The sequence below is a fragment of the Falco rusticolus genome, chromosome 10, assembly GCF_015220075.1.
Source record: "Falco rusticolus isolate bFalRus1 chromosome 10, bFalRus1.pri, whole genome shotgun sequence".
Lineage (NCBI taxonomy): Eukaryota > Metazoa > Chordata > Aves > Falconiformes > Falconidae > Falco > Falco rusticolus.
Window position 1 is genome coordinate 23,715,594 of NC_051196.1, and position 23,422 is coordinate 23,739,015.

The window sequence follows — 23,422 nt, forward strand, 5'->3', positions numbered from 1 at the left end:
CGCCTGCGCCCGGCCGCGCTTTCCCGGCGTGCCCCGCGCGCTCTCGATGCTGACGTCACCGCAGCCCGGCGCCCGCCGCCATTGGAGTTGGAGGCTCAGGCTGCATCCCTCGCTGCGGCCCGACGGCGGCGGGCAGGCCCGGGCGGCGCGGCCCGGGGGCATGTGAAGAGACGGGGCCGGCAGGGTGAGGCGAGGCGCGGGACCGGCAGGGTGAGGCGAGGCGCGGGACCGGGGCCGGCCTACCGTTTCCTGGGCCACCCTGAGGAGCCGCCGAGCGGCGGCGCGCGCGCCAGCGGCCGCTTTCTCTCCCCCTGGGCCCCGGCCCCTTCCCCTCCCTGGCCGCCGCCTGAGGGGAGAGGCGCCGCCGCCCCTCCGCCAGGCCTTGCCGCGCCGCGCGGCGCTGCCTTCTCCTCCGGCCCGCTCTGCTGAACCACGGCGGCCCTGTACATGAATTATGTCTGCCACAAGCGTTGACCCTCAGGTAAGTGGCGAAGCAAAGCGCGGGGCCTGCCGCCTCCCCGCGACGGGCGGGGGGGTCCCTCGCAGGCCGGTGCCTGCCTCTGGCACGGGAGAGGCTTTTCTTCTTCTTCCCGGCTTCTTTGCACCTTAATCTCTCTCGTTAAATTCCCCCACGGGCACAGCACATTCCCACAGCCTTTCGAGAGCCGTGGCCATTTCTAAGGCAGGCCGGTGCTGAATGAGCCATGAAGCGTACTCCGCAACCCCAGTCTAAACAAACCTGGATATCTTGTTAGCCATTTTTGCGAGCCTCTTACCCGTCCTCAAAAGCTTGTGTGTTTTGCAGTGACACTATAAGAGTGTTTCTAAAAATAACTTTTATTTCTCCTCTTCCCCCCCCCTTTCTTTACCCAATCATCTGCTATGGCTTCCCAGAGACCGAAAGGACAGGATAATAAAGGTGAGGATCACGCTGAGATCTGATTGTTTAAATTGTTACTGTAACAGATGAATTGCGCAGGTACCTGTAGGTGAGCAGAAGGGTATTGCTCCTAGTCCGTGGTGATAACATCTGGAAGCTGTGCTTCGTTTCAAAAATAGCATAAACTGTTACTCATACGAGCTTGCTTGCATCCCACTTTATGCTATTGAGTTTACAGTGGGAAGGGCTATGCATTAGTACTAAATATAATAAAGCTCTTGATTTCCTTAAAGCAGATCTGTTCGTAAAGTCACAAGGATATGCCAGTTCAATATGCATTTTTCCGTAATTTTGCACTGTTCCTATTGTATGAATACAGTTCTGTTACTGTTCTGCTGTTGACTGGTGTATGTACCAGATGTTATGTATAAGCCTACAAAATTTAGGGATATTTTTAAAATAGTTAGCTTTTGATGATAGCTCCTGTGCTTTGTTTGAAATTAAATTTAATAACAAGTAATCTAAGAAAATACCTTTGTTGTTACTGTGATCACTAGTGTGTTAATTGTTTAGGCTTTGAAACTTAACAATATTCAACTCTATAAATGATTTTTAATATATCTTAACCTGCCTTAAAAATCCAGCTACTTCTAGTTACAGAAAGTTTGACACTATTTCCTGTGTTTGTAAATACTCTCTTACTTGTACTCTCCCTGACAATCTTTGCAGAAATACTTTGGTAAATTCCCAAACTTGGCTGCTAAACATCCTTTTTGGTGTAGTGTTACCTTTAGTTTAGCTGTTCTATGAAATAAGTAAATAAAGCAGCTATCACATAATGTGTTTGATCTCTTTTTCTTAAATTTAAACTAAGAATAGTATTTGAAGTGACCTAATAACAGGTTTTAGTGTGCTTATCTTCCAGTAATGGGTTTTGAATGCTTTTCATGCATAAATTTATGCTTAAGTAGGCCTTTGATTATGGCAGAGATTTCTGTTTTACACATGAGAAAACCGAGACTTAAGTTTTCCTGAAAATGTCAGGTTATTAAGGCACTTAGTGGTCACTATTTCATAATTAAATGTAACCTCACCTCATCTTATTTTAGCCAACTTAACTTAAGCAGTGAATGACACATGCTGGGAGAACTGTGAGTTTCTAAGAGTTCTAATTATGGACAGAACAATAAAGGTTGTTTCCCAATATTTTTCACAAAATTCTTATCAATAATTATTTTTTTGTTCAGAGTTAATTCAGGAGTTGTCTATTTACTCTCGACTGCAGAATATTTTAAACTTTTAAATTTACTCAGATTTAGTTTTATAAGCAATAATATAAAGAGAAACCATTTGAGGGAAAAATGTCATCCCTTGGTCTTTTTAGGAATCTTCATGCTGTGAAGAAGAAATACGCCTTTTCATGAAATAACATAGGGTGGAAGTCTACATAAATGCTGCTAAGCAGTGTTATGATGTGTTGTAACATTTTTCTTCTAGTACAAAATGGTTCGTTACATCAGAAGGATACAGTTCATGACAACGATTTTGAACCTTACCTTTCTGGGCAGTCAAATCAGGTTAGTGTATTTTTAACTTCGTTTTTTTTTCCTTAGGCATGCTGTTGGCACTCAATTCATAGGATTGTGTTGAGGGAGCAAATTCCTTAAATAGAGATGGAAAAAGAAATGACTAGCATATTGTGTTACTTGGTAATACAACTAGCATTTGTGCTCACAAAGCTAATATTACTCTGCATATCCAGATGGCCACAAGTGAAAATGAACTTAATGCTCCAACTAGTGTCCGCTGATTGCTCCTCAAATTGCAGGTTATTGATACGGTTGTACTGTGACAGACTGTTTGATCTTACAGTTCTTTGACAGATGAGTTGTGTGTGGGAGTCTGAAGGTTCTGCTTTTGGGCTCTCTAGATTCGTATAATTTGTATAATCCTAGAAATTAGTGTAGTTTAAATTTGCTTTTGATGCTTTCTAGGCAGCTTGTAGAGTTGTCCCACTTGCTTTTTACACTCCAGCAAATACTGTTGCTCTTTTGTGTCCTCTGAAATATTTTACAAATTAAAGTTGTGTTATTTTTAGAGTAAGATTCTGTAATGTAAACTCAGTATAACCTGGGTCATTATAACATACATTAAATCAACACACATGACTTAAATACCGTTATAAGGGAAAATTATATCAGGGAAGTAATTTTTGACTTAACATTCAAATCTTAGAAGTGAACAAAATCTATAGAAACTGGAGATGCAAAAAGTTTTCTTTCACAAATATGAAATACTGTTTCAGAGAGACACCTACCAGAGGTACAGTATTATTTGTTGGCAGAAAGGCAAAGTGTTATGTTTCAAAAGGGAAATTTATAACTCATCTGGAAGCTGATAGATGCCAATGTTAATGCTGGTGACATCATCAAATTTGATTTCAAAAGAAAATCATTCTACATGCTAAAAAAAAAAAAAGCATATAACAAGCTGTTCTGTTTCACTTGTGGAGACTGTTTTCATCTTGAACATAAACACTAGAGCAAACAGCGTTAATTCATGTACTGTGTATCGTTACCTTCAAATGTATTAGCCCTATTTGTTAGGGCAGTCAGATAGATGGAACTGTGTTACAGATTTGTTTTGGATCATAGCAGCATTGAGGAAGGGTGCAAAATTTAGGACAGTATAGATAGACTTGAGCTTGTTTCCATCCTGGAAGCAATCTAGAAAGACCACTGTGGATGTTGGGGCAAGTGTGTGTATAGGACAACACGGATTGTCTTCTGAGCTCTGTACTGTGTGGGTTCCAGCTCCCAAGCTAAGCTTCGTTGTTCTCTGCAGCATGGACATGTTCTCTAAGCTTATATGAAGCTAAAATGATTTAATGGGGAGCATTCCCTCTTCTCTGGAATTAATGTACTGTAGCAGGTATAAAAGCAGGGAATCTGTGGAGAAAAAAAGGAAGTGGAATTTTAATTTTTAATGCAAAATTAGTTTTGAAAGAAATTGAGGTTTTGAAATTCCATTTCATCATATTTGTATATAATTTTTAATGACTTCATATAGAAAAAATGTAGAATCTATTATATTTTAATTCTTCAACAAGCCCTATTATTAGGTTTAGATGGGAAAATTGCTATGATGATTAGAATTTCCATAATTCTAATAAAGTTTTCTGACATGAAAGTGTAGCTCCATTGACAGATTTATTTATGTTGCAGTAAGAAATTGGTATGCTACAAGAAACAATTGTGTAGGTCGTCTCACATTAAGTGGAAAGTGACGGTAACGTTAATTAGGATGGTGAGATTTTTGTACTGAAGACAACCATGTTTCTGAACAAAGCCTTATTATCTAGTTATTCAGTCAGATTTATTCAGCCCTTTAAAATTGCTGTAAAATGTAAGTGACTTACAAAAAAAATTGAAACCAACTGAATATTAAAAAAACCCCAAAACTTAAGAAATTAAAACCCCAGCGGACACAACAGTATATTTGACATAAAAAATCAAATGTAGGTTGGCAATATTGTGTTAATTTCATCTTTTAAAAATACAGATTAGTATTGAACATGTTATAATGAGCTAAAATATAATTGTCTTCTCTTTTCCTGTTGTTAACTGCTTCTAAGTAGTGGTACTGCCTTTTCTTTCCGTAAATGTTCTAGTATCCGCATAGCAGTAGGTCATACAGATTGAATTTGAGATGTGATAGCTTTTTGTTATAAAGCACACTAAAAGTACTTTCAAGTGCAAAGGGAAATGAGTGAAGTAGAGTATTTATATGCAAAGTCATACTCAAAGCAAGAAAGGCATCTCCCATGTAATGTCATCCAGAACCAAAAGATTATTCATAAGGAACAGGGAATTACTATCAAGTAGTGTACTCTGGGAGAAAGGAGGATTCCCTTCCGAATTAACACAATGGTTTGGTTTGTTTGTTTGTTTCTTTTTAATTAAAAAAATATGTAGAAGAGTGCAGAAAGGTCAGGGATAAGTTTGTTGAAATAGATGTTCTGCTGTTGCAGTGAAGGACTTCTGTCAGAGTCTCTTTTACACACTGGCATAAAGCCAGTCAAAATAGATTGAATGTTTTGCAAGGATGTCTGCTAAAACTTTCCTTTAATCTTGTTAGAATCCTTGTGGAAGCTTTACAGGCTATGTGACAGGAGGTGACAGTCTCAGGAATTGTCTAGAATCCTTCAGCAGAAATATTTTAGGACAAAAAAACCTGCTTATTCTTTTTGGTCTTCATATATTCTACAGATGTAGAATTTATTAACGAAAGTATCTCCAAAGAACTATCGATGTTTCCTCCCTTTCGCCTGCATTTGGTTTTACATTTTTCTTGTATTAACGCTAAGATATAACACATAGCAATCTCAAAGTAAAGTCTTCTAGAAAAACGTTTTCATATGCTAAATATTGATTATTTAAGCTTGGGAGCCTTAGAAAATCAAATGTATTTAGATCTTCTCATAGGAAGGTGGATTGTGTACCTCTTGTTAATGACAGAATTTGCATGTAAATAAAGGCGGCATGAACAGTGGCAGAGATTATTTCTTTTGAATCAGTAACATTGGATTCAGGCTGTTTAAGTCTCAGAAGTGTTTGCAGTACTGTATGTGAGTCTTGGATGCTTTTTGTGGTATCATTCTGCATATGGAAAGTAAGGGTATTGAATTGCTGTGACTTTGGGGTATCCTGGAAGGAGGCATTGAAAAATGAGCAGTAAAAGTCTGTTATCGGTTGGGTATTATGCTTATTTTCAGCAAGGAGGTTTTTTTACTTCATTTTTTGAACGAGCTGAGAAAGAACCTGATATTTTTGAAAAATGACTGAAGTTCTGTTGCAGTTTTGCCGATTTTGCATACATTTTGTCAACTTAGAAATGTTGCTGTTTGAAAGAAATCTTAATTCCTCTTCTTAAAATGATCTTTCTCCATGAGTAAGGAAAGCTAGCTACTGCTTGACTTCTTAACAGGAAAGGTTGACCTTCCCGCTCCCTCACTGGTAATTACAGTTAAGAGTGTCAGTTTGGAAGGTCTCCAGTATACATGCTTCAAGATTATTTAAAGAGGAGTAAAATCTATCTTAGAATATTCTGTGTTTGTTCTTTAGCATTGTTGAATATGAGAAACACAGAATGCTTCAAAAGCAAGTACAGCAGAAGATTTGCAGTGGAAGGAGAGGCTTCTCAGCTTGCTCTAAGAAGCAGTTGAAAGGGAGGAAAAGCTAGAATTTCAGAGGGGGATCTGCTGGTTTGTAGCAGTCAGGCTCTTATTTCATAGAGCAGAAGAGATGGCCTGTTTGGAAGGACAGTCTTGCACATTTGTAACTTACCTACTGGGGGAGGAAGAGACTTTTGGGAAAGGCTGAATAGGGTCTTTCTCAAAGAGTTTGGATGGCATGTTATCACGTGTCATATTTGCATATATTTGTCTCTAGTATACCAATCACTTTAATTTCAGTTTGTAATTGTTAGGCTTAGCTACAGCAAACTTGGCATGCTTCTTAGCGTGTGATCTCACTGTGATCCTGTTTATGTCAGGAGTAGCCATTGCATGTTTTATCACTTCAGGTATGTTTTATTTGTTTGAGGGGACTGTTGACCCCTCAAAACAATCCCATAATGAGGACTGTAATCATATTTTCTGTTACTTGTATTGTCATGTTAAAGTAATACAATCTAAACTTCTCCCATGTAGTGATGTAGAAATGCAAAATGTCTTTAGTTCTGAGAGACACAAAATACGTTGTTATACAAAGTTCCTTGAAATATTTTGGGGTATTATAGATGAAATACTTCTAGAAGAAGCCACTAAGTACCCTTAGTAATGTGACTAAGCTTACATGGTTTCAAAATCTCAAGTACTAACCTCATTCTGAGCCACTAGTCCTGGTGCTTATAAATGCCCAGAATACTGCATTTTAGCCCTTATTCTTTCCTGGAGTGTATACTAAGATCTGTAATTAGGAATTAAATTACCTTGTCTCTATTGTTCTTTTCTATTTGGTGATGAACAGTGTTGTGGCTATTTATAAATAAAGGGGGTTTTTATATCTGGTTACCTTTTTTTTTTCTTTAACAGAACAGTAGCTATCCTTCAATGACTGATCCTTATCTGTCCAGTTATTATCCACCATCGATTGGGTTCCCCTATTCTCTCAGTGAAGCACCATGGTCTACAGGAGGAGATCCTCCTATCCCATATCTCACTACCTATGGACAGCTCAGTAATGGAGATCACCACTTTATGCACGATGCTGTTTTTGGACAGCCTGGGGGTCTGGGAAATAATATCTATCAACACCGGTTTAACTTTTTCCCTGAAAATCCTGCCTTCTCAGCTTGGGGAACAAGTGGATCCCAAGGACAGCAGACTCAAAGTTCAGCATATGGGAGCAGTTACAGCTACCCACCTAGTTCACTGGGTGGGACCATTGTGGATGGACAAACAGGATTTCATAATGATACATTAAATAAAGCTCCTGGAATGAACAGTATTGAACAGGGAATGGTTGGACTTAAGATTGGTGGAGACGTTACAACTTCTGCGGTGAAAACAGTAGGTTCTGTTGTCAACAGTGCTGGGATGACAGGTGCCCTCTCTGGTAACGGTGGATCTAATGTAAATTTGCCAGTATCTAAACCAACCTCTTGGGCTGCTATTGCTAGCAAGCCTGCAAAACCACAGCCTAAAATGAAAACAAAAACTGGACCTGTAATTGGAGGAGCGTTGCCGCCTCCACCTATAAAGCATAATATGGACATAGGTACTTGGGACAATAAGGGTCCTGTGGCAAAAGTTCCTGCCCCCCAACAGATACCTTCTCCTCAGTCTGTTCCACAGCCGCAGCAACCAATTGTTCAGCCTGTTCCAACTCAGCCTCCTCCATTGACTCAGCCACAGTATCAGACCCCTCAACAGCCACCCCAAAATCGCTGGGTAGCTCCTCGCAACAGAAATGCAGCTTTTGGCCAAAGCGGAGGAACTGGTAACGACAACAGCTCAGCTGGCAGTACCCAGCCTAACCCTGTTCCAAGTGGCGAGTCCCATCCTGTTCTTGAAAAACTGAAAGCTGCTCACAGTTATAACCCTAAAGATTTTGAATGGAACCTTAAAAATGGACGTGTGTTCATAATAAAGAGCTATTCTGAGGATGACATTCATCGTTCCATTAAGTATTCTATTTGGTGTAGTACGGAACATGGCAACAAACGCTTGGACAGTGCTTTTCGGTCCATGAATAGCAAGGGTCCAGTCTACTTGCTGTTCAGTGTCAATGGCAGTGGACACTTCTGTGGAGTAGCAGAGATGAAATCACCTGTGGACTATGGCACCAGTGCAGGTGTCTGGTCTCAGGACAAGTGGAAGGGGAAATTTGATGTCAAGTGGATCTTTGTGAAGGATGTGCCCAACAACCAGCTCCGACACATCAGGCTGGAGAACAATGACAACAAACCAGTTACAAACTCCCGTGATACACAGGAGGTGCCCTTAGAAAAAGCAAAACAAGTGCTTAAAATTATTGCTACTTACAAGCACACGACCTCCATCTTTGATGACTTTTCTCATTATGAAAAGCGCCAAGAAGAGGAGGAGGTGGTGCGGAAGGTAAACTTATTAAAAAATTTATTTTATACACAGATATGGGGAAAATGAAATGTGAAGGCTGCTATGGTGGAAAAAATGTAAGTAGGAATTCGAAATGTTTTTAATACATCTCAACTTGATGGTTTTATGTGTGTTTAACAACACAAAAAACAAACTGATGCTTATTTGTCTGTGACAATTTCATAGCTAATGGGTTTCAAAACAGAAGGCTAAGCAGTAATGCAGGTAAAGGACATTATGTCCAGTTCTTTGGAGTTTGATTTATTTTTTTATCTTAAAATGGTTAATAAACTACAAAATAGGTGCAGATTTTTTTTCTGCCAGTGATTAAGTTTTTTGCCTTAAATATGAGGTGTTTTAACACTGTTTGACTGGAACTAAGACTACTAAAGTTCATACCTGTATTGGTATTTGAAATTTGTACATCACCTTTAAGAGCAAGAGGCCTGACCTTGTTTGTTCAGTTGATGTCTGTGGAAAAGAGAGTTGCATAAAATTGCTGGAATAGTGCTAGAAAGATTGCGTTTCTGCTGCTGAAGTCACATGTATTATTATTTGGGTAAATAAAGGTTTTCAGTTCCCAGGTCTAATCTGTCTACTGATTCTTGAAAAGAAGTTTGGAGTGACAATGTAGTAAGAGAAATATGGGCAGTAACTGGGAAAACTTTCATGGCTCTAAGTCTACCGCAAGAGACCTCTGTCCTTATCCATCCCATGACCTCAGTTTCAAGAATGTCTTTTTCTAATTAGTCAGTCTACAAGTAATGGGCTGACAAAATATTAGGTGTTGGGATGTGTAGTTACTAGCTAGTTAACACTTAAAGTTGCTTGATGTTGATAGTATTTCATAGACCCTTTTTGTATAGCGTTTAAGAAGCATTTTTTTGACAGGCTAGTTTAGCACAGCTCACGCTTGCTTCAAAATGTTTTTGAAGCACAGACTTAATGCATGTTCCTGGAGCTTAAATTGAAGTTGCCATTTTAAAGGTTTTATTGCTGTTTAAAAGCACAGATAAAATTGCTTTAAACTGTCTTTGTAGAATGTACCCTTAAATTTTGAGAGAAAAGGAGTTCAGTGTCTTAACTTTTTAGCTCAGCTTTTCCTAGCCATAAGATACGAAGTGCATGGCATACCTCAATACAGCAGGGAAGGAGAGCTTAAGAATTGTTTTTTTCCTGTGTACTCCCTGTGGGATTCCACAAGCTAAAACCTAAAAGCCTTTACTTACACACCTCGTTCCTTCAGGACAAGAGGAAACAGCCTCAAGTTGTGCCAGGTGAGGTTTAGGTTAGATATTAGGAAAAACTTCTTCACCAAAAGGGTGGTCAAGGACTGGAACAAGCTGCCCAGGGAGGTGGTGGAGTCACCATCCCTGGAAGTGTTCAAAAAACTTGTAGATGTGGTACTTAAAGGCATGGTTTAGTGGTGGACTTTCCTGTGTTAACAGTTGGACTTGATAACCTTAAATGTCTTTTCCAACCTAAATGATTCTATGATTCTATTCTGTGATTCAGGAGATAATTAGCCATTCAGTTTTTAATGCAACCTCTATCTTGGAGAGGTGTTTCCTTATGTAGGAGAGAATCTTGAATAAGTCAAAAGGTCTGGGTTCCTTTGACCAGTGTTTACAGTGTAGGGGGGGTAATTGTTTGCGTTTTTTTAACACAGTCTCCCTGTGATTTGCTTCCAAGTCTGGAGGGGAGGATGATGTGCATGTTTAAGGAGTGAGAGTACTGGGAAAGCCATAGGAGATCTGGTGTTGGAACGGTTGTTTACTGGCCTGGGGAGGGTCCCAATGGCTGTTAACACCAAATTTCCTTTGCTTTGCAGTAGCTCAGGGGCGTGATGTTCAGCTACTGGGCTGATCCTGCTTTGGGTTGTTTTAATATACACAACTATTTCCCACTTTCAGTTGAAGTGCTGATACGGTAGTTTTACCCAGGCCACTGCTTTATAGCAGGATCAGTTTTTCAATATAATGCATTTTTTTCTACCTCATTTAAAACTGAGGCTCTAGCTTATATGACACATTCAGAAAATGAGCTATGGAGTCTGATTTAACATTTCTTAGATTCCTTCAAATAGCTTAGAGAATAGGACAATATACAATTGAAGTATGCTGAGGAAGTTAATAGTGCTAGAGAGGTAAAGCAGGTGAACGGTGAGGGAAAGAAAAGACAGAGCTTGTCGGGTTGCATTCTATAAAGCTATTGTCTGGAAAGCTAGTATTTTCCCCTTCATTGACTAAATGAATTTTAGAAGTCAATTGATTACTAAAAGAGCGTTTTTTACAGGATATGCACCCACATAAACTTCTAATTGTTGAGAAGTTTGTGCTATTGAAGTTGAAACCTTCCTGTTATGCAAAGTTAACCTTCTTATGACAACAGTTTTTGAAGAACCTTACTGCTCTTACGACCTAATTGACATTTTCAGATGGTTGTTTGTGTATGTGCCATCTTAATTGGCTTTCCAGTTGCTATGTTTTTTATTCATTATACTGTGTTTAGCTGTAAAATCACTTGTGGAAATTTTGTGCTTCCGTTTCACCACTGTTGTGATTACAAACGGCCAGAACTCCTAAAAATCTAGAGAACGTGGAGGGCTTGAACACTTTAATTCCATTTATACACAAATATTTAGTAGGGAAGAATAACTTCATGTAATCTGTACAATGCAAGCCACTTGCATTTCACTTCTTTAGATGATTACAGTTTGTTGCTAACCAGTGTTTTCCTTCACTAGCGCATGTGGAGTAAGCTCCAGTGTGTGCTCTCTGAGTTCAACTGATCTAGGAACCACTGTGTTAAAGCCAAATCATCAAAAGAGGATTTGGCAGGTATAATGCTGCATGAAATTCGTTGGAAGTGCCAGAGATTCATCAGTGTTACTAGCATTGCTTAAGGACTGCATCATCATCTAGAATTGAGGGAAGATTTGTTCATGTTGGGATGCAAGTCCAGCTTTTGATTTGCCATAGTAATAAACTATTTAAGCCCACTCTGACCCAGAACCTGGGAGAGGAGTAATAGAAGTATATTTGTATCTGAAATGAAATAGCAAAAAAAAAAAGGGAGTGGCTTGAAATCTCTTCCACCTAGCATTTTTCAGTTAGTTTCCAGGGCTGCTACAGCTGTTGACAAAGAGAGTAATGTCTGTGATCAAAGCTCATGCTCTTAAAATACAAAAAAAGTTGCAACATGTGTGAGAGAGCTTCTTTAAAAAGAAAATACATTATAATGTGGCATTAATTATTAACATTCCCTAGAAACATGCTTACATAGTCTTAAAAAAATTGTCCTCTGCAGTTAAAAAGCTTGTAAAGAAAATAAACTTGTTGAAGTTTTTGGTATTTTTATTTGCATCTCATGTAGTAGGACAGGTGGGTTGATCTACTGTCAGCAGCTCGTCTGGGTAGATCTGTATTTAACTAGATGGTCAGTTACTGGGCTGGATTGCTGTACCATCACCTCTGAACTGTGTCAAGGCACTTGGCCTTGGTGTTGTGTTGAAAGAGCTGCATGGTCTTAGAAAGCTCTTGAGTCACTGAGCTTACTGTTTCTCCTTTTGGGTGATAAATTATTGTAAAGTGGTAGTTAGCTTAATGCATGTTGGCCCTTAGAAGTACTCATTTTCGTCTAGCATTGTGCATTTCCTTTCAGTATGCTTTCTGTGAACACACTCATTGCTGCACAGCTTTTGAGGATGGAATATTGTCTTTCCTCCAAAACTGTAGTTAAAAAAAATAGTATTTTAAGATTAATACTGATTTGTTTTCTGATACAAAAAAAAATTTATATTTTTGTGTCAGAAGATGAATGCTTTCATCCTGCAGACCTTAACAAATCTAGTGTAGACAGAAAGTTGACAGCTGCTTTAGACTGAGGTGAAAGGAACAAAAGTTAAGACAGCGGTGAATGTCTCGAAATTGGAAGCTTTGCAAAAACCCATTTTTCCTGTGTCTGAAGACTATGCATATTAATGTTGTGAAGGAGAAGTATGCAACAGGAACTCCCCTGTGAGATACCAGAGAATTCCCCTGGAGAAGAGAAACAGTGAAGACTCCTGGTTGGATCTTCAAAACCCAAAATGACCAGAGCTTTGTTAGTTGCTTACAAAAGTGCTTCTTGCTTGCAGTGGTGCTAAATAGTATCAAGGAGAAGATTTTGAAAGAGCTTCTATAAAACAGCCCTGCTCAAGAGCATGAAGAATTGTTGCATCAGTTTCTTCCTTGTCAGTTTATATGGTTTCAGATACTTTTTAGAAGGAAAACTCAGATTAGTGCCTGAGAGAGAAAGCAGTGTAGGAGGAATTGCTTAATAACTTGCTCAATAAATAGCACTTTTTACTGAATTCTAAAGCCTGAGCTGAGTCTCTGAATGCCGTGAGCATACTTTCTGTGTATCAGGTAAAAATCTCAGGTGCTAGCCAGTCTTCTGTTTATGAGCAACTAGTCCATGAGAATGGAAAATTTTGATGTTTAAAAGAAGGTGGAATTATGAGGGTCTGTGGAATACTACACAGAAAACTTAAGTTATATAAGATGGCAATGGGAAAGAATGGGCTGGTGAACATGGTGGAGCAGCGGAGCAAGGTAAAGGGGATTTACCATCATAGAAATGGAAGTAGGATGGAACAATTACTTTTTTGGAAGCCTTAAAATGGGCTTAATACAATTCAGTTTGATACTCTTCCTAACCACCTTTTGTTGGAAATGCCAGGCAGCCATAAGGTCTTTTCATTAAGAACATACAACACCTGATGTGTTCTGATACTCTGCCACTAAGAAATGACTATTATTGACAGTTCATCACAAGTCAGCAGTTAAAAGATAGAAGGCGTTTAGATTTCTAAAACAAATTGTACCACTTCACGTGGTCTGTTCTCTTTGTTTGGTAAAAAAATTTTGCTGTCTTTTACTTGTGTCTTAAATCATAGAGTAAGAATTTATACTAGATTTTGTTGGCTTATTTTTTATGAAAATTGAAGTACTACTATTATTCTGCCTGGAAGCTAAAATCAATAAATTCCATTTTTTAAAAACTCCTGATTTTATGCTGTGACCAGTTGAAGTACCAAATACAGTCTGTTACATTTATAGTGTTTGGTATATTTGCAAATAAGGTTTACATCGCAGCAGAAACAATTCCAAGATGAATTTTATACAGAAAGATTCCACAAAACAAGTAAACTGTGAAGGCATTAGTTTAGGAGTTGACTGTTGTTCATGCTTAGGCTGTTGCACAATTTTCTTGCTTGAAATGGGGTTTGGTTTTGTGCTCTACAGTCTGTTTTAAACACCATTGGGGTGAAAGGGAAAGCAGTCAGCTGAGCCCTTTCTTTTCAGTCTGCACAGTGTCTTAGCTGGAAAAACACACTGGCCTAAAGATACAGCAGCATATTTTTTTGAACTTGGCTTGCTCTCTTCTGCATGTTCTGCAGCTTAAGAGGCTCCTGAAACAGTTATTGAAGTCCCCCCTTTTTTGTTGCTGCATTGCTCAACTCGTCTGTGTAAGTCCTGAGCGGAGGCTGTGCTCCAAATCGGAGCAGAGGCGTGACTATTTGCTGCTTGGAGAGCACAAGCTGGTTAGATGAAGACTTAGAGCAGTTGAGGGATGCCTGCCTGCAGGTATCCCTTAGCTTACCTTTACCTGTCTTCAGTATTTGTGGTTAGCAGAAGCTTTTCAGGGAGACTTCAAAGAGCCTGCTGGCTTCTGTTCTAGAATGCTTTTAGAAATTCTTGGATTGTTCAGTCTAGCTGTGCTGGTTTTTATCAGATTGCACAAAAGTACATAAATTTTCTTCCACCTGATTATTTTTTTATTATTATTATCCACCCACCCCCCACCTCACCCCTGACTTGTCAGGTATTTCACAGTGCCTCCCAGAGTAGATGAACAGATAGGAAGAATTAGGAACAGAATTTCTAGAGAGCTCAAATCCTTGCTTTTACTGAATGTGACTGAACTACAAAGTCATTTGAGTGCCTCAAAATTATACTAGTTCTGTGAAGTTCAGTGATCTACCTTCTCCTTTCTGCTCCTCTTGTATTGGTTGTGCTACTGCTGCAGTAGCTAAAATAACCCAGAAAGGAGAATATTGCAGGTCCTTGTTTCTGCTTAGGGATGTTGATACTCCAATCCTTTCTTACTTCCCTGCTGTGACCTTTATCTGCTGTCAGTTTGAAGTGGCTGTGCAGGTATTCAGCTTTTCTGCACTTAATATTAAGTTGTCAGATCCCTGGGCTTGTCAGCTATATATGGTGTAGTTATGAAATGTAGCAGCAATGTTCTAACAAAGTGTGTTGTTTGGGATCATATGAGTGCTGTTCATTTGCTTGTTCATTTGGCTAAAATCTTTCTTAACTTTTAACTTTTTTCTCTTTGCAGGAACGTCAGAATCGAAACAAACAATAAGAATAAACATATACAGTTTGATATATATATACTAGAACTGATATTAAATTCGACTATGAGAAACAAAATTTAAGTATACTGGTGCTGTATCCTGGCATCAGGACAAACTAAAGCTTTCAGCTCCAATATATCTTCTCGTGCAGGGGAAATTAAGTTGTCGCATCTTTAAGTACATTGTAGTTTATTTTTGCCCAAGCAGATCTGCATTAATTTGTACCTTTTTTCTATGTAAAATTCTGTAGAAATTATTAATAAAGGTGTGTCTTTTTATTTTTTTTAAGTTGGTAAACAGTTACATTAACCTAATGTGGACCTATACACGAGCATACTAAAGTGTCAGTGCTTCCCAAAGACTTCATTTTGGCATAAATTATGTTCCTAGCCAGATACAGATATTATGGAGAATACATGACAAATCTTCCTTTATCCTCCTCCCAAACCCTCTTCCTTCATGGCGAAAGTAAGAAACCATGCATTGATTTTTGTCATTTAAAAAATTTTCAATATACTGCACTTCAGAATTTTGAAATGAAAAAAACCCTAAATTTCTGATCACTTTGTGCAGCTGCTATGCCTCTTTATTTATCTGTACAATTACACTTTTAAAATTGCTAATGCACCATGTTGGTTTTTTCTGTCTAGTAGAAAAATCAAATTGTCAGTGAAATTGTTTCTCTGGAAAATATTTCCCTTTCACATTCTGTTAACCAGTGCTTCAGTGTGCATTTGTTATAACATATCCTGCCGAGAGTGAGTGAGACACTTTCTCTCAGCCATAATTCTGCTTTACGGTTTTTGTAGCTTAATTAAATAATAATGTGATGCTATCAACATTGCAGGGGTTTTGGACAATGTGTTTAAACCTGTTTCAGCTTTCAGGTGTTATTAGTTAATTGCAGATCATTTTTAATCCTTCCCTTCATTACTCCTTCCCACCCCCCAAATCCTAATGCCATTTAAAGTTTTTATACCAATAATGCTGAGCTTTAACGTAGGAACTAATAGTACGGATAATATGATGGATTATGCCTCAGATGTTTAAAATTGACAGTGTGTATGTCTAATTTTTTTCTGTTGGATGAGTAAAAAAACCTGTTTTAAGAAACTGAATTTGCTGTCATGTTTTTGTGGAGTGAGGGGACCGTCGGAGAACCTGTCACCAACTGGAGTTCCAATTAAGCATGGAAATGGTGCTCATGTCCGCTGCTCTAGCACACTGAATCTGCACGTGTTTATTGTAGAGGATCTTTTACTATATTAGAAAGCAAGTATCTTCTGAATACTATTTACTCCAAAAGGACCTCCAATTTAAATAAAGTTTAATCTGTATCATTTAGACTTGTATTTAGAACGTATAACTCTGTCTCTGGACTGTTACTGCCTGTAAGGGGTAATGGACAGATTAACTTTTTCCTCTAGGAGAATACAAGCCTTAATAAACAATACATATTTAGCAAGTTTGATGTCATTTTCATTTTTTCCCTACTTTCAGTTGTCTTCCTGTGTTATAATCGCCCTTTATGTGGACTCGTGCATTAAGGCTAATTCACAGAGTGTTTTGATTGACTAACCTAGATGTTGGCTTGATGACTGCGGAAGGGTTTTGCAGGGCTCTGCAGAGGACATTTAAGCAGCTTTGAATGTTACCGTTCCTCAAAGGAAATACCTGCGCATGCAGTGGCTGTCACTTGTACTTTCCCTTCTCCTTGTGTGGTAGAGAAGCTGAAGAAATAATTGGAAGTTGTCCTGTAGCCTTCAGGAGGCAGCAGCACAGATGTGGCTCACTGGGATGGGAAAAGAAACTTTCTAAATAGAAGTGAAGCTGTGAATGGTTTCTTTTACAGCAGTTGGCTGTATTTCCCAACTCTTTAACTTCAGTAATTTGAGTTGCTGTCTTTTTTTAACTGACTTTTTGAAGCAATAACTGCGTTTTATAAACATGTTACCATCTAATAAAAGCACCTGCTGTTAGTTTCAGTTGTTATGTCAGGACACTGAGAGCTGTTGATTTCAGAGCCAAAAAGAATTCAACTCCATCTGGACCCTGAAGAGAAAAGTTAGTTACACAAATTTTATTTCCTTTCTTTAGCTCTGGGAAAAAAAAGTATCTTTGTAGTGCTTTCAGGTGAATATTTTCTTAAAAAAAAAAAAAAAAAAAGAGAAAAAAGGCAAAAAACCCCAACCAACCAAAAAGAACCCAAAAAATAACAAATTGAGAGCCTTTAGCTGAAACCAGTTTGGCTGTGTTGTTAGGGGAAGTTATAATGTATTTCAGCCTGCGATCTGGCATCGTGGGTCACAGAAAATATTCATAATGGCTTCAGCATGCAGTGATTTCTTACGGATATCGCAGCGCTGTGGCTGAATTGTACGACACTATCTGAGTTATGTGGGGAGAAAATTTTAGCAGTGGGTGAAACAACCACCTTCCTTACGATTGTTCAGTGTCAAGATCACACTCAGCTGCTGGTTGTTCTAATTTTCCATCAACTGTCTTTTCAATATAAAGAGGTGCCTCACACCTTTTGTTTCACATTGTTCAAATTACACTGTGAGGGGGAAGAAATGTTCTTCCAGTGTCTGTTGTAGAATAACTTTGTGTCATAGGTCTTTCTTACTGTTTTAATTAATTCAAGGAATAGTTCCAAAAGAACTTGCCTGTGTGCTTTCAGAATTTGTGCTTAAATGCGCTCCTTAAATGCGTTGGTTTTGTTTGAGGTTTTTACATGTTTGATGTATCCTTGCTGCCTTCTGCTTTTAAGCCAAATACAGCTGGTAGCACCAAATACTGATTCCAGAGTTAATTGAAATTATTTCTCTGGTTCAATTACTGATCGGTGATGGCAGTGCGTTGTACTGTGCTGAAGCTGTGAACGTTACATCTTTAGGGGGGAAAAAAAAAAACGTATTAATTTGCAAGTAGTCACACCAAAAGTAATAGTACCCAATACCATGGAGATTATGTTGGCACTGTGAAGGATGGTTTTAAGTGGCTTGAGCTTGTAGAGAAAATGATCAAGTTAAATCTCCACTGAGGGCAGATACAGGCACATAAAAATAAACCCACGTTCAAGATCGCTGCCCTGCCATAACGCAGTGTGCTCAGCACCAAAGGTCAGACTTTGGTTTTTACCTTACACAGGCCCGGGAGATGGAAATAGGAGATGTAAAGCTTAAAGTCCAAATTTTTCTTTTCTGTCACCCTTTAAAGGACTGTTGATATTAAAAGGTATAAGTGTTTCTTCACAGAATATTTTTGTTTGGAGGACTTACTCAAAGATATTAATGGATTTACTCATAGATATTAGTGAAATCTTGGTGAAAAAAAAAGAGTAGTATTTATTTCTTGGCATTAGACTGACCACAGTGCACTAGAGAGCATGGACAAGTTGTGACAGAATGTGGGTCTGCTTCTCCTCTTTAATAACAAGTGATTTTATTTGGCTAGGGAAGATGGAAATTCCAGTAAGTGTGGGCATTAAAAAACTTGTAGGCAAAGATACTACAAAACCATCAAAAGAAAAAAACCTGTTGTGATGTTACTGTCCTGTTTTTGTACACCTGTTGGGAAAAGTCAAGAAGAGCAAGGGAAGCTTAGTTAAAACGCAAAGAAGAAGCACAAATAATATGTGCCGGGGGGTGGGGGGTGGGGTGGGGGGGCAGGGAGGGAAGTGTGTTTTGCTCTGATGCTGCTTTTCCTGGTCTCTCAGTTACTTTGAATTCTTTATGTTGAACAATCTGTTTCACTTGAAAAAATGCTCTGGCTTTTTTTGACAACAGCGCTCAGCATCTGCTCATTTTGGGAGAAAGCTGTTCACTGGTTTGGGGAAAGTGCAGGTTTTTAATTGGAATTGGTGAAACTGCCCAAGAATAGCGTGAGTGTAGCTGTGGCTTTTTCTGTGATGACCTCCTCGGCTGTAGCCTGCCTTGTCCACAGTTCCTTTGAGAAAGAACAGCTCTTGTTCAGCCTATTTTTAGAATTAAGACAGTTGAGTCAAAATGTTGAAGTGACTTAATTGGGGTGTGACTCGGCAGAGGGAGATTTTGGATTTGAGTAATGTGGTTCAGTCCAATGGACTGTTTGATAGCTAACGTCATTCTCAGTCCTCCTTCACTTCACATGTATGGGCACTTTGACCTCACGTTGGGGTGAATGGGATTGTTCTTGTGTGTGAACGTTGCTGATTTCACAGCTTTCCTGTCCTCAGAAAACTTGCGCTGAAAAAAAATTCCTCTAAAATCGATTTGCATACTGCATATGCAGTGATGCATTGAATATGTGAAGTGATGACAGTCTGTAATATTTTTCATTTCCTAGTAAAGACTATAAGCAGGGCAGGGTTTTAGGAATGACAAGAACAGCTTTTGTTCCCTGGTATGATACTGGATTAATTTTCTTATGTAGGATTATAATTTCAGGGCACCTTTGTAATCCCTTGAGAAATCCTACATAAAAGAGTGCTGACTTGACTTCTGTGTCATCTTTTCGCCTCCTGTAACATCCCTGATCTCCCTTTTGTTCACGTACCTGAGGTGAGTTACTGACAGCACAAGGAAGACCTTGGAGACATGCTTTCTTCAACATGCAGGACTTTACAGAACTGGCGTCTACACTGTCTTTTACTGAATCTCCTTTAATTTTGAGAGTGTAGGAGGTTTTATGCCATCTGTCTGTTTATAAGTTATTCAGAAATTATTTTTACCTGGGATGTTACCATGACAACAGACAGTTGGTAAAGTCTTCACCAAATGTATTTCTAATGTTGTCCAACTGCTGCTCAATCAGTAGGATCTGATGTTTTGCTGTGGTTTCAATAATGAAGATAGCGGGAAAGAGGTGTAAATACTTGTTTTGCCAAATCTACGTTCTCCAGGTATTTTTAGATTCTTCCTGCAATGCCTTGGGCAGTAATGCAAATCGCAAGCCACCGTCTTGATTCCCTCGCCTCCCTCCCCATTCTGTGGGATGAGAATGGGAAGAAAGTGAGTTTTACCAGTGAATGAGATATTCATCTATACATATATTATCAGGGAGCTTTTTTTCATTATTTGTAACTTCTGTGTAGTCCCCCCATTGCTACGCTGCTGTGTTCCCATTTGCAGCGTTGCTGCAGGCTGCAGCACAGTTTGATTTCTGCACTCTGCTCTTGCGGATCTGCAAATTGTCATCAAAGCAAGCTGGTTATTGGTAACATCTGCCTTTCCGGGAGAGCTCTGCTCTGCACCTCCCTGAAAGTTAGCGGTCTGCAAACCCTTTTACAAAGTTAGAAACTACTGATGTACAAACTGTTCTTGCTGCTGTTGGCGCTCCTGTAGCAACACATCTTGGTTAGCTGAGAACACTGGTGGCGGAGAGATGGAACACACTGATCCTGCAGCTGAACATGCTTTGCTGAAGCGGTATTTAGCCTGCTTCTGATGAAGCGTTGTGGGTGGTGGTAGGCAGTGTAGATCAGTGTCTACACCTGACTGGAGGTTCACTTTCTAATGAAATACTGCGCACATGCAAGTCTGAAGTTAGACTTCCCAGCAGGGTGGCTGCGTCTTTGCCCCTTTGGGGTGAAACTTCTGGATAGTGAGCACATGCAGGAAATAGAGTGAATTTTGGAAGGTCTGGGGAGTCACGGAGACTATGTGGCTTTCTTCCCCTGTTGGTGTGTATGGAAATCCTTTTCTAATATAAATCTGTTTCATATAAATGTGTAAAAAATTGACAGAATACAGTTACGTGAGTGCAGATTGTCTGATTTTTAGGGGGAAGAACTCCGCAGAGGTCTGTAACAAACCAGTACTTTTGCAACTTCAAAAACTGTCAGCAAAGACTTTTGGCCACTTTTAAATAAGCTGATTATCAGGAGCCCTTGAAAACACTTCCCTGGAAGGCTAAGTATTTTGATGTTTTGGCCTGTAATAAGCTTATTTCATAAATACGTCAGGGGCATTTATTGTTCTCTGGCATGAGAAAGTACAAATGTGTTAAGTGCAACTACCTGGTAAACTTTCTAGACGTCTGTTCTGATGTTTTACCCATGTGAAGCCTTTCTAGTGTTCTGGAACGCACAAAAGCTGTGATCCTTCTTGTTTCTGCTGCTCAGGTTTGAGATGAGACAAAGCCTGGAAGGCAGGTGCAGGTTAGGACAGATAACCAACCCGTGCCACCGTGTAGCTCTTTTGAACTGTTCTGCTTAAAGATTGCACAACGTAGTCCTGAAAGGAGGTATTTTGTACTTTCCCATAGGTGCTCCACGATAGAGCAGTGACTAGGGGTAACAGCCAAGGAGGCGATCGGCAGCGGCTGAGGGTGGGGGCTGCTCGCTGTCGGGGAGATGAAGCATGATGAAGCAAAGATGTCCGTTTCTGGGACAGTATTAGATTCTGAGAGACCAGCACAGGTTTTCTGGCATAAGCCACTGGCATGTTGTGGGGATTTTTTTCATGTTTTACCTTTTTCAATCCCCACACAAGTAGCTGCATAACTTTGTTGAGACCTCCCTTTAAATCAATACTAAATTGAAGTCTGCTGGAACTGATCTGTGTGCAGCACTCGGATGGTCATGCACTTGATTACACCAAATTCAGTGCTTTTTCGTTACGCCTTGTTTTATGTGTCGTACCTACTTAACTAAGCTAGCTTGTTGCACAATGTTCAGCCTTCGGAGTGAGGGTGTTGTAGTGATTTATGCTTTTTTCATTAATGCTAGCTCAGCCAGCAGAAATTGGGAACAAAAGACAGAATTAAGGAGGTGTATCAGCATTTGCATCACTCTAGTAGGTGTGCAGCATTTTAAAAGCGAAGGCAAGGGAGACTGCTTTGCGTCCTCTAGTTTTATATATCTGACCTCTGTAACACAGAAATTATAACTAAAATATTAAAACTGTAATAATTCCTTGTTTGCTCTGACAGGGAACGAGAGTTATAACTTGTTAGTCTGGTAAGGGTGTCTTGTTGTTCCTTGGCTGTACGCTTGGTTCCCATAACTTGACGGTTCATTCCTTGTCGTGGAGGTTAGAAGCACGGTGGGTTTTTTGGTCCAAATGCTCAGTCTTTATAAAAATGCCACTGCAGAACTGGGGGGTGGTGGGCAGTAAGTCAGGAGAAGAACAAACAGCAGTCAGCTGGGAGTAAAGACAACTCCGAAAGATTTCCTGATGCTGAGCAAAGAGCAGCACTAATGAGCCCCTGTGGGAAATGTAATTTGCCCATAGTGAGTAAAATACTGGATGGGGAAGAAGAGTGATTTTTATGAGCCAGGTATCATTTCAGATTTTTCCTTAACTTACTGACCTTGCTGAGGATGGGGAAATCCTGCATGTTGCTAGTTCAGTTATTTCAAAGCTTGTGATAATGGAAGATAAATTATAGAAGGAGAGTATTCACAGAAGATTGGCAGACAGGCTGGTCTTTAGACAGGTTTTTTAATTATTATTAATCCATTAGGGTTTCTTTTAAGTAATAAGTACAACCAAGGATGTGAACCTGCAGATTACAAATCGCACAGAGGTTCCTCCTGTTAAATTTCAAAAGCCTCCTGGTGAAATGAGACTGGGTTGTGAGGCATAACCATCCTCAGAAAGGTACACAAATTATCATCTGCCCTGGTGAATACTACCTGTGTTATGATTTGAGAGAGCACGCAGCCTGTTTCCTTCTCACACCTCTTCCTGATGGACCGATGCTCTAAAAAGTAAGTGGCCCATAGAGGTAATGAAGAGGGTAAGTAGAAAGATACAAGGTGTTTCTGAAGCAGTGCTTCTGTGCTTTTCAGTCACTGAACATATGTGGGGGTTTGTTCAGACATACTCCAGGCATTCGGGTCATTAGTAGTTAAAAGCCTGTAGAAAAGCTCAGTCTGCAAGGGGAGCACCCGAGACCCTCCCCACCAGTTCTGCAGCGTGAACAGAAAGGCGCACTGGGGGCCAGGGAACCTGAACCGGGGCAAAGTTAGGGGGGAAAGGTGGCAAATGTGAAAGTAACTCAGTGATTTTCATTCTTGTTTTTTGAAGTGTGAGGGTATGGCTACGGTAGAAATAGAAAGATAGGAGGAGAGGAGGGAGAACAGGGGATGCTCAGTATGTGTGGTCGTTAGGTTCACCCACACACCTGCAGTGAGAAGCCCACATGGGCTTCCCCAAGAGGCTTGTGGCTATTAAAGCATGCCTCAGTTGTTGCTCGTATAGCAATAAAGAAGCGGTTTGAATTATTCCCAGGAACCCAGCTGTGCCATTAGTCAGTCTGGTAAAGTTTGTCCAGAGGCAGAAAGCATCTCTAACCTGGCGACCGTAGCAAATGTTCCGTCTGTTTGAAAGATTACTTACAAGAGCCGTCGCATCGCCGAGAAAGGGGGATTCATAGGCAGTGCCTCTCTGACACCTCTGCCCACAGGAAATGTTGTACAACCAGGAGCCCCACAGTCCTGGGTAGTTAAAATGGATTTTCTTTGTGATCTAATGTCATCATTTCCAACACCGTTAGTTTTGCAGCTTCCTCAGACCTCATTCTACAA

At 39.7% G+C, this 23,422-nt stretch overlaps 1 protein-coding gene across 3 annotated transcripts; it reads left to right on the plus strand.

Moving 5' to 3' along the window:
- Window positions 1-47: 47 nt before the first annotated feature.
- On the plus strand, window positions 48-16,375 carry YTHDF1 (YTH N6-methyladenosine RNA binding protein 1). 3 transcript variants are annotated; one of them, XM_037402156.1, is made up of 5 exons: window positions 48-481; window positions 895-919; window positions 2,378-2,457; window positions 6,975-8,578; window positions 14,892-16,375. In XM_037402156.1, the coding sequence occupies exons 1-4, from the start codon at window positions 455-457 to the stop codon at window positions 8,547-8,549; spliced, it is 1,707 nt and encodes a 568-aa protein (XP_037258053.1). In that variant the 5' UTR covers window positions 48-454; the 3' UTR covers window positions 8,550-8,578; window positions 14,892-16,375. The 3 variants fall into 3 exon arrangements, with proteins under 3 accessions (XP_037258053.1, XP_037258055.1, XP_037258054.1); XM_037402157.1 differs by having other exon boundaries at window positions 49-481; window positions 6,975-8,501; XM_037402158.1 differs by lacking the exon at window positions 895-919.
- Window positions 16,376-23,422: the final 7,047 nt, after the last annotated feature.